Consider the following 11,898-nt stretch of genomic DNA (forward strand, 5'->3'; position numbering starts at 1 on the left):
TCCATGTTCTCGACAAAGTGAGACACAGTGTGTGCTTTGGAAAACGACTGAACCAAATTCCGAAGTGTGTTGACAAAGGTTTGGTATGGCAGTTTGGTGTTATATATCCTTGTCCCAGTTCCGCATTAACGTTTTTGTTTTTCTGTTATTTATTTATTGTGATGTCTCTAAGGTGTTATGGATAAAAAAAGAGGAGGATTTGGTTGCCTTTAATGATGTCTCTCTGCAAAACTGCATGCTTAGCGCTATTACCAGTTTTGCTTTCCTCCCACTTGAAAATGGAATACAAAGAATCAAAATTCAGGCAAAAGAGAGGAACTTTTGCTATTTATTCAAGAATAATAATATTTTAACAATTTTTTTTAATAACTTTTAAAATACGCATGACTATTTTATTGATTTTTTTGAATTTTTTCTAAAAAATTATTTGAAACCGACCAATTACAAAATGTTAATCAAAAGATTGTTAAAAAAAAATTTTTGAAAAGACTTTTTTTTATAATGGGACACACGTATCATCATTTTATTGGTCTATTTGAATTTAAGTTTAAAAAATATTTAAAACAGAGTTATAAAAAATTATTAAAAAGGTGTTGTTAAAAAAACTTTTTTCTTATATTATCGTCAAGTGAAAAATTATTCTTATTTTCATTGTTTTTGTTATCATTTTATGAAATTTTTGTTTCATACATATTCTCGTCTGAAACCAAGTATTTTGCCAGTTATTTTAAATATTAATTACATAATTTTGTTATAAAAAATAAAATTACAATTACAGTAAATAAAACACATGATATTACACTAATACAAAAATTATCATTACGTCAATGAATTTATGTCTAGATGTGTAAAAATAGTCAATACTTACAAGTAAACATTATATGAACTTTTGAACTTTGGCCTACTTTTGGTACGATGAAGAGGAATTAGAGGTACATTGAATACTTTTGATGTAACATTAAATGTCAATTTCTCTCTAAGCAACATTGTGATAGTTTACTGTATTTCAAACACTCTTCTTTTTTTAAAAAAAAAATTACAATTTCTTTTAGTAAATGATTTGGCAATTAATTATAAATGGTAAATTTTATTATGTACAAACAAAAGTGCCAAACTTTTGGGATTAGAATATGCAAATTGATGTGATTAATACAATATAACATGATTCATCACATTGTGCAGCAAATTGAAGCATGAAAATGGTTTAAAGTTGTGCAATGTACGTTAGTTTTTATATAAAAAGCAAAAGATATAAATAGAAAATCACGTGCACTAAACTCTGCAAGTATCAAATAGGAATTAGAGAAGTGGCCCTGATCTACATGTGGATATTTATGAAGTTTCTTCAGTTTTAGGTTTAGGGATGAAGATTATACATACCAGAAAATGTGCATATATTTCATTGTTATTTTGATGATGAATAATAAGCAGAATTAATTAGGAGGGATATGAAGAAAAAACACTCAGGTACATATGGTACCTATGTACCCCCAAGCACTTTCCATATATATGTCTTTTCCTTTTCTCCTCCTAATGCTTGTTTGGTTTTGTTCCAAACTCTTCAAAACCATCTACTATCTTCTCACCTCATCATACATTACAAATTTTCATATTCACCTATTTTAAAATCTAAAGATATTTAACACTTTTATTTTTAAAAAACATCTAAAAGTATTCAAAATAAGTTTAATCATTCCATTCGTTTCTATATTTTTTTTATTGAAAGTCTTAAATTCTTTTTATCTCAATTAAGTTTTTATTCTTAAAAAATTGAAACAATTAAATTACCATTAATATAATATTAAAATCGTTAAAGAGGAGCTCACTTGTCATAGGTTTTTTAAAATAATTTTTTAATTATTTTTATATTTTTCTATTTTTTTTATATTTTTTTAAAAAATAAATATTTACTTATGTGTCAAATATGTGATAATGATAGTATAATGTAAAAATGATAATATCATGTATTATTGTTATGTCTATGTCAGGTGTCATTCCATTAATTTTAATTTGATTTTTTATTTTTATTTTATCTTAATTTAATTTTAATATTTTTTAAATTAAACAATTTTGTTTTTTCCAATTTCGAATGAAATTTAATTTGTATATAAATGTTATACAAATGTTTTTATTTAAATCAATATTTTTAACAAATTAGTTTTATTTATATTTATATTTAGTTAATTATATAAATATTAATTATGTTGTTTAAATATATGTTAAAATGATGCTTTTAATCAAAGTAAAATAAAATGTAAAAGAGGGTGGAAGAGTATGGAGGAAGAAGAAGAAAGAGTAATTAAATTTTCTTCAATTTTTTATTTAAAAAAATAAATTTCACATATTAAAAATCCACACCAACTGTAAGGTTACTAAATATCACTAACTAAATATAAATATAAATAAATTTAATATTGTTGAAAATATTTAATAAAAATATCAATTTTAATAAAAATATTTGTATAACATTTATATAAAAATTAAATTTTGTTTTAATTTTGGGAGAGACAAAATTATTTAAATTTTAAAAAATTAAGAGACAAAATAAAGATATAAGAATTAAATGGAGACTAATGCATGTGGTATGATAGTGATATATGACACTACTATTATTGTCATACTATTATTACTACATGGCACAATATCAATTTGATATGTAACAAAATTTTATTTAAAAAAATAAAAAAAAAATTCACAAATTAACATGTAATATTCTCTTTAAAAGTGTTAGTACAATATTAATGACAAAAACATGATTGCTTTAATTTTTTAAAAATAGAAACTCAATTTAAATAAAAAAAAATTAAAATATTAATTTGTGACTTCCAAATAAAAAAATAATTAAGATCTTAAAATAGTTAAACCTTAAAAAATATATTTAAATTATTTTTATCCATTTTTAAGTAAAATAAAAAATCAATTTAATGAGGTTGAAAATTTTAGAATTACAAAAAATAACATAAATTTTTATTTAGTAGTACTCCACCCTTCTTAACCCGAACAATAAATATGTCATTGATTAAAACTTTTGTTAGCCTAATCTTTTTAAACTACTTCATTTCAGGAAGGATTTTATGTTATAATTTTCGTATTCATACGTAATAATTGAATTTTTTATCCAATAAAAAAATATTATTTTCTGAACATGAAAATGACAAATAACTTTTTGCTGCCTCAGTGTCAAATTTGGGATAGCTATAGCTTTCTTATTCACGTGGAATTGGCATTCATTCTTTGTTTTATTAATCTCCTTAATTTACATTTATTACTATACCAGAACACCATAATGTAACTTGCAACAAACATGACCATATCCTAACTTGTCCACTATAGCTCTAACATTTTGGTCCACTATTCTCGTTAAATCTTCTAAACTAACTTCTTGGTCCACAAATGTTTAATAGCTACACCGTGCATTCACTTCACATTGTTCATAATTCTTTTATAATATTATTTTACAATATTTTAACATTATTTACGTATCATTTTGTGATTAATCCTTATCATTATTATTATATTTATTGATTGTAGAATAATTTTAGACTAATCATAAAATAACACATAAATAAAAATAAAACGTAAAAAAAATTCTCATCTCTTCACGTTATACCTAATACATATCATATTAACATCTATATTTTATAATATAATTACTTTCTTTTATACCGTATATACTTTTTGATATTTATTTCTTGATGTATCCAGTCATTTGAAGAATCTTATATTTGATTTAGATAGAAGATAATCAACACTAGCTTTTCTTTAATGATATGATTATATTCTTATTTTTATTAAAAAATTATTTTCCATAATAATTGTTTCGGTGTGAACTTCTAGGACTGAAAGAATTGACTTGGGTGACGTGACACTCCCGTTTTGTGATGCTTGATTAAGTAGATTGGTACACCTTCTCTCGTAAATTGAAAGTCCGCTCTCCTTCAATCTTCAACCGTCCGGAAATCTCCAAGCTTTGACCGGAGGGGGGAGGTACCTGCAATGGCACTCTGACGCCCAAGTTAGGGTTTAGTAGTGAAGAGCCTTGAGTGCAAGGCTAAGGATTCTCAATATGAGAATGTAGAGTGAAATCACTCAGCTAATTCAGAATGAATTAGGTGAAGAATCGCAAGTATACTGTAGAGTAAAATAGCATAAGAGAGAGCGTACCTGGTTTGTGATTTCAGCCCTGTATATATAGATTATTATCAAATATAAACAGAATATAATATAAACAGCTATACCTGAATATCCAGTTGTTCAGATCTTATTTGATCTTATCTGATATTTAAGATATAATTGCGATGGATTATATCCTCATGATGGACCATCGGCCCAATAATAAAAACGGTAATGACCCATCATTAATACAATTGAGGCCCATTAACCATTTGGACCGTTCGGTTACTAATAGTAATCGTTCGGCCCAAATAACATATCGTACATCATCCCCCCAAGTCCAAATGAAGCGTTGGGCTTCTTCAACGATTAAGTGCAGGACTTAAAGTGTGAGTGATTAATTAGCTTAGCTGACGTGTAAACTCATTAGACGGATCGTTTTAGGCAACGAGTAATCTCGTTGTGCCGATCATTTCATGCTACGAGTAATCTCTCTAAGCCGGTCGATTCAGGTCATGAGTAATCTCAGGTGACCGACCATTTTATGTGACGAGTAATCTCGTTATACCGATCATTTCACGCTACGAGTAATCTCTGTAGGCCGATCGGTTCAAGTTATGAGTTATCCCCATAGACCGGTCGTTAAGTCATCGAAGGTGTTTTGAATGGTTACTGCAACACAGCGTTTTGAAGCGCGTCGCTTAAATTCCAAGTCATCATTAACTTTTCCCGCCTTGCGAGTAGTGGAGGAGTCAAGATCGCGTGACCGTCAGATCGTTTCGATCTAACGGCTGAGGGTTTTTCTGACGGTTTTTGTCAGTTTCGGAATCATTAATGCAGGGTTTGCAACCGTCATTTCAATTTTCCCTGCATTTCGAATTCCAGAGCATCCTATCATCTTTCTTCTCCGTCTTGCTTCATCGGAATCTTTCCTTTCCCATTTCTCCAAGTCACTCCATTATCTCAGGTAAACATGAGTTCTTCCCTTGACCTAGGTTGTCCGTCGTCGGTGGTGGAAGAAAGGGGGCAAGAGATGCCAACCAGTTCATCTGATAGGCCTCCCGTCGTAGACCAGGTAGGTATTTCCACCATTCTTCACGGTAGTAGGGTTTTTGTTCACGGTGGTGTCGTAGTAGACGACCATGCCGAACCCAATGCCGATGTCATTAATTATGACTGGGCATCGCGAGATGTTAATGACATCTCCAGTTCTTTCACTGATAAATTATCCCTAGAATTTTGGATAGAAAATAGTTGTGTCCTTAGAAATCTAGGTTATGGCCGCTCTATGAGATTGGCCCCATGTCGGGAAGATGAAAAGGTCTTCCACCATAAACATAGCTCAGAAAGACATTTCTTTTACATGTATTCATGCTTATTTGTTGATATGTATCTTAGACTTCCTTTCTCTGATTTTCACATGGATGTGTTAAGAAACTTGAATGTTGCACCTACGCAACTTCATCCAAATAGCTGGGGTTACATTCAGTCATTTTGTGTGGTCTGCCAGTTTTTAGACATAAAACCGACCGCCCCCATGTTTCTGTATTTCTTCAAGACTCGTCCGGTCCCCAAGAGGGGTTGGATTTCACTTATTTCTGACCCCAAGAATACCCTATTTAAGTTGTACGCTGACTCGTAGAAAGATTTTAAAAAACACTACTTTAGAGTTTTTATTACCGATTTAGGTCGTCCGTTTTTTCTTAATCAAGACGTTAGTGAGAGGTTTCCCTTGTATTGGACCCAAAACCCTCGGTCAATAACCTCTTGGGATAAGAAGTTATTGTCAGCATATGAATTAGAGGCCATCAGTGTACTGGAAGGATTATCTCTTTGCCCCTTCTCTTCAAAGCAGATAATCAATTGTCTGGCGTACGACGACTTAGATTCGAGAATCTCTGGTATGTTCTTACAGTAAAAACTACTAGGTGTTTGATAAACTTACTTATTGAAGTCTTTTCTATTTCAGCTATCATGGGCAAAAAGAAAGTTACCATTGATTGGTTCAACTGCTCCAAGGATGTTGTTCAAGAGCAAGGTTCCAGCGGTCGGGCTAGGACACCCACCCCGACCACCCAAGCAGTCGTCAACCTTGAAGTTGAAGAAGACAGTCCTTCCCAAGCATTGATATTGAAAAGAAAGAGGAAAGTGATTCCCCCGACCAAGGATGCCCCGGTCGGCAAGAAAACAAAGAACGCCGGAAAAGGACAAATGATTGAAGAATCAACTCATCCTGAGGCCGACCGTAATCTTCCCAACGGCATATGGGACGCCGGTTTTGACCTGGGATATAAGATAGATTTCCAACTTGATCCGGCCGAGAAGAAGGTGCTGAAAGGTACTTCCCGTCAGCAACTAACACAAAATTGCTTGGAGTTTTGTGCTCGCGCCACTGCTTCTGCATGGCAATTAGTCCATACGGCCGACAAGGAGAAGGCCGATCTCGAAGTTTTCAACAACAGCTGATAAGCCTTACTCTTGTCCACTCTCAATGTGGGCCGAAATACGAGGCAGCACAGAAGACAATTAACGAAGGTCGCATTCTCTTCGAAGAGATAAAGAAATCCTTGCAAGCTGCTAAAAAGGAGAATGATCAACAAGCCCTTGACCTTGTAGCTGCTCGTAAGACCATAAATGAGCTGACCATAGAAAGGAACACCTTGAGGAGTTCCCTGATGGCTTCTAAGGCCAAGGAAAGGCAGATGGCGGAAGTAATTATCTTGGAGCATACTCGCGGTTTCAAGAAGGCTATAAGGCAAGCTGCCTTTCTACTTGATCGTCTCCTGGAAAGCCTCCCTCTTGATGTGAATAAAGATATTCTTGACGGAAAAATGATCCCGTCCAAAGAAGTTCCTGCTGGGACCTACCCAGGTGATATGAGGAGGAAGATGATTCCCCTACTGCTGAACAATCTGTTGACCAGTTGGAAGAAACTGGCAACGAGACTATAGACGTTGGCGAAGTACCCGCTCCCGAGAAGGCCCCTACTGAAGAAGCTAATGCTGGAAAAGCTTAAGCTTTAGTCAAATCTCCTTTGCTCTGTTGATGACTTTAAAACTCTTTTAATTATGCTTGTTGTTATTTCTTGTTCACAACAATTTTAATTTCTGTTATTTGACCATTTACGAATTGGAGAACATAAGTCTAAGGCTTTCGGCCATCCATACTATTATATTACTATGCTATGCTGTATGATTGAAGGTTGTTATGTATGATTGAAGGCTTTCGGCCTTAGGTTACATGTTAAATCCTCTTATATTAGAGGCGTTTTACCCTTCGCCATTTTGGCGTAACCAGGGGTTATCTTCACTTAGAATTTTCTTACTGGAATTTTACCATAGAATAAGGTAACATAGTAAATATAGAAATAGGTTAGCGTAGACTTACTTGTTTATGCAGAAGCGCTCGGTTTCGGCGTTCTGTGCTTCTTTGCGTTATTTGGGCGTCCGTTCCAGGTGGCCCCTCGATGTTTGGATTGCTATGATCCAAAAGGACCTGCACATTTTTTTATGTTACTCGAACATTTAGTTCAGTTGTGTTAATCTGTAGGGCAAGCGCTGCCTTTAGTCTTGAAGGCAAGTGCTGCCTTTGAAAGTTTGGACGTTTAGTCCATTCAGACGTTTAGTCCGGAAGGCAAGTGCTGCCTTTGAGAGCTCGGACATTTAGTCCGTTCGGACGTTTAGTCCGGAAGGCAAGTGCTGCCTTTGAGAGCTCGGACATTTAGTCCGTTCGGACGTTTAGTCCGGAAGGCAAGTGTTGCCTTTGGGTGTTCAGACATTTAGTCCGTAATCTTTTAAATAAGAATAAATTGCTGAATGGATCATAAACTGAGTAGTTTCATTTAAACAACATTAACAAATGTTTTGAAACAAATGAAGAATGCAGTAAATCTGAAATGCAGTAAATCTGAAATTCTAACTATAGTAGAACTTTAAATGTGTGGCGTTCCATGTGTTAGGAATGGCCTTTCCGTCCAAATGCTCCAACCGGTATGCACCATTCTTCAAATCTTCTATGATGCGGAAGGGTCCTTCCTAGTTGCCTGATAGCTTGCCATACGCTTTTTCTTTGCGAGCTTCGCCTCTCTTTCGCCAAACAAGGTCGCCTGCGGTAAAGCTTCGTGGTTTGACCTTCGTGTTGTATCGCCGCACAAGTAGTCGTTTTTGAGCTACATTTCGTATCATGGCCACTTCACGCTTTTCGGGTAGAGTGTCTAGGTTAACCCTCAGCTGGTTTTCATTGAGGTTCATATCTTGCATCTCTCGTCGTATTGTCGGTTCGCCAATCTCGACCGGAAGCATTGCGTCTGTGCCATAAGTGAGGTTGAAGGGGGTTTCGCCCGTTGAACCATGCGGTGTGCACTTGTACGCCCAAAGCACTTCAGGCAACTCTTCGACCCACAATCCTTTAGCACACCCCAATCTCTTCTTTAACTCGGAAATAATGGATTTGTTGGCTGCCTCAGCCTGCCCGTTTGTTTGCGGATGTTCAACTGAGCTTGTGACATGTTTAATGCCTAGGCCTTTGAGGAAATCCTCTAGTTTCCGTTCAACAAATTGCCGACCGTTATCGGTTACGATTTTGTGTGGTAACCCAAACCTGCAAATCAGGCGCCAGATAAAGCTTTATACCTTTTGAGCACTTATTATTGCGAGGGTCTCTGCTTTAATCCATTTGGTGAAGTAATCGACCGCGACCAAGAGGTATTTGCATTGTGCTTTGCCGACCGGTAGCGGTTCGGCTATATCCATCCCCCACTGCACGAAGGGCCACGAGGAGATGATTTCATGTAGTTCAGAGGGAGGAATTCGTAAGTTATGTCCATGAGACTGGCAGGAGATACATTTCTGTACGAATGTCGCACAATCTTGCTCCATAGAGGGCCAGTAGAAACCGGCTCGTAGAATCTTGGCCCACAGCATCCTTTTTCTTGAATGTGAACCGCAAACGCCATGATGTAATTCTTGCATGACGTATTTAGCTTCTTCATCGGATAGACATTTCAGCAACGGGGTAGTATAACCTCGACGGTACAAATCATCACCCACAAATATGTAACGGGCGATTCGTTTAGAATCAGTGATACTGAGCCGTCCGCCTTGTTCTTGTTGGACCATCAGTTGAATTATGTCCTGCCGCCAATCATTTCGCGGTGTAGCCACGTTAGTGGTATATGCTTCCAACAACGGCTTATGCAGTGTGGTTTTGATCACCGAAGAAAGTTGAGACTTCTTGCGGGAGTGAGTCAACTTCGACAACAGATTCGCCCAGGAGTTTTGTGCCCTGGGTATGTGGGTCACAGAAAAACTGGTAAATGATTTGATTAAATCACTAACCTTGTGATAATAGCGTAGCAAGTGATCGTCCTTGACCTGGAAAGTTCCGTTGAGCTGTTCCACAACTAGTTGAGAATCCATTCTGCATTCCAGATGATTGACTTCCAACTCTTTGGCCAACAATAATCCGCTAATGAGAGCTTCATATTCTGCCTGGTTATTACTAAGTTGGAAGTTAAAGCTGACCGCCTGTTCGACCAGTAGGCCGTCTGGTCCTTCGAGCACGACGTCGGCTCCTCCTCCTTTTCTGTCTGAAGACCCATCTAAATTTAGATGCCAAATGTTGGGTTCCTCCGGACGATAGATTTCAGCTGCAAAATCAGCTAGGTGCTGACCTTTAACGGAACCTTTTGGTTCATATCTTAGGCCGAATTCAGATAGCTCAATTGCCCATGCTACAATCCTCCCCGCCAAGTCAGACTTCCTGAGAATCTTAGCGATCAAATGGTTTGTCCGAATGACTATCTGATGACTCTAAAAATACGGTCGGAGTCGTCGTGCCGCTGTTAGTAAGGCTAGTGCCACCTTTTCCACCTGAGAATATCTTTCCTCTGCACCTTGCAGGGTTCGGCTGGTGAAATATATCAGCTTAAAGTCTGGGCTTTCCTGGATGAGAGCTGCACTTACCGAATGGTTGGATGCAGCCAAGTAGAGTTGTAACTCGAACCCCTCAGTTGGACGAGCCATGATAGGTGGACTGGTCAGAATGCTTTTTACTTTAGAGAAGGTCTCTTCGCAATCGTTATCCCAGTGCCGAGGTACATCCTTTTTCATGTTCTTTAGGATAAGTCTGATATGATCAGAAAGCCTCGATATGAATCGTGATAGGGCTGTGAGACGCCCGACCAAGCATTGGACATCCTTCAACTTAGTGGGACTCTTCATCTCCAATATCGCCCGACATTTATCTGGATTTGCTTCTATTCCTCGATAGGTTAACATGAAACCCAAGAATTTTCCGGCGGACACCCCGAAAGTGCATTTGCTGGGGTTTAGACGCATGTTGTAGTGTCTGAGTTGTTGAAAGACTTCTTCTAAATCTTTGAGGTGCTGTTGATGTGTGTGACTTCGGATTACCATATCGTCAACATATACTTTCATGCAACGACCTATCTGATTATGGAAGACTTTATCCATTAGGCGTTGATAAGTGGCGCCCGCATTCTTGAGACCGAACGGCATGACCTCATAGCAGTAATTGGCTTGCTCTGTGATAAAGGCCGTCTTTTCTCGATCCGGGGCGTACATCAGGATTTGATTATACCCCGAGTAGGAATCTAAAAAACTTAGAACGATGTGTCCGGAAGCTCTGTCTACCAACCAATCAATATTGGGGAGAGGATAAGAATCCTTAGGGCATGCTTTATTGAGATCAGTGAAGTCCACACACATTCTCCATTGTCCATTTGCCTTTTTTTACCATGACTACATTAGATAGCCATGTAGTGTAGGTCAATTCTCGTATAAACCCCGCTTTGAGGAGTTTATCTACTTCACCTCGAATGGCCGTCCGCTTTTATCACCAAACCTCCGTTTCTTTTGCGACACCGGTCGGACCTCTCGGAATATGGACAGTTTATGCACAATGACGCTGGGATGAATTCCGGGCATATCCGATGCGCTCCAGGCGAACAGGTCGTTGTTGCCTTTTAATAACTCCTTCAATGCATTTTCTTCAAACGGCTGAAGGTTGTCCCCGATGGACGTGGTTTGCTGTTCGTTTCTGTCCACTATGAAAGGCTTTATCTCGCCTTGAGGTTGTATCCGCTCGTCTGTATTGGTCCTGGGATCAAGATCAATTAGAATTGCTTCAGTACGGTTTTCTCTTCTGTAAGGCGTAACCTTTAGACCGGCTACATAGCATTGACAGGCGATTTTCTGATCTGCCCGAACGGTGCATATATTTCCTCTATCTGTAGGAAATTTCATTGCCAAATGTGGAGTAGAGACGATCGCCCCAAAAGCATTTAGGCAAGGACGTCCAAGGAGGGCATTATAGGACATGTTTGCCTCCACCAACAAGAAACGAACTCGAAGCTCCTTACCATCATCATCCGACCCTAGGCGGGTTCGCAGGTCGAGATACCCCCGGGTGTCTACTCTTTCTCCAGCGAAGCCAACAATTTGATCGTTAAACGGAGCGATTACGTCTTCTGCAATTTCCATTCTTCGGAAGGTTGTCCAGTATAGTATATTGACTGAACTGCCTTGATCTACAAGGACCTTGCCCACATCATACTGTGCAATACGGGCTGTGATGACCATGGGATCGTCTTGGTCAGGATCTGGTGCATGAAAATCCCTGTCCGTGAAGGTTATATCAGGCATTGGCACTGGATTGCGTACCACCGAGTGAACGCTGTGCAGACTTCTCAAATGTCTCTTTCGAGCTGAGGATGAAGCACCTCCTCCAGCAAAACCGCCCGAAATAGTATCGATCCTGCCTTTT

The 11,898-nt window shown here is 37.4% G+C and overlaps 1 protein-coding gene across 1 annotated transcript; it reads right to left on the bottom strand.

Annotated features, from left to right (window-relative positions):
* Positions 1-8,147: 8,147 nt before the first annotated feature.
* LOC106770260 lies at positions 8,148-10,841 on the bottom strand. Its single transcript, XM_014656076.1, has 3 exons — positions 9,934-10,841; positions 8,745-9,873; positions 8,148-8,579 (listed from the first exon to the last, which is right to left on the bottom strand). The coding sequence occupies exons 1-3, from the start codon at positions 10,839-10,841 to the stop codon at positions 8,148-8,150; spliced, it is 2,469 nt and encodes an 822-aa protein (XP_014511562.1).
* Positions 10,842-11,898: the final 1,057 nt, after the last annotated feature.

Source organism: Vigna radiata, chromosome 8 (genome assembly GCF_000741045.1).
Source record: "Vigna radiata var. radiata cultivar VC1973A chromosome 8, Vradiata_ver6, whole genome shotgun sequence".
In the NCBI taxonomy this organism is placed as follows: Eukaryota; Viridiplantae; Streptophyta; class Magnoliopsida; order Fabales; family Fabaceae; genus Vigna; species Vigna radiata.

Coding starts and splice junctions, on each gene's coding strand:
- LOC106770260 (XM_014656076.1), bottom strand. CDS start 10,841: ATGTGTGTGGACTTCACTGATCTCAATAAAGCATGCCCTAAGGATTCT. Junction 9,874..9,933: donor GCGGCACGACGACTCCGACC/GTATTTTTAGAG, acceptor TAAGATTCTCAG/GAAGTCTGACTTGGCGGGGA. Junction 8,580..8,744: donor CAATAATAAGTGCTCAAAAG/GTATAAAGCTTT, acceptor ACAAACGGGCAG/GCTGAGGCAGCCAACAAATC.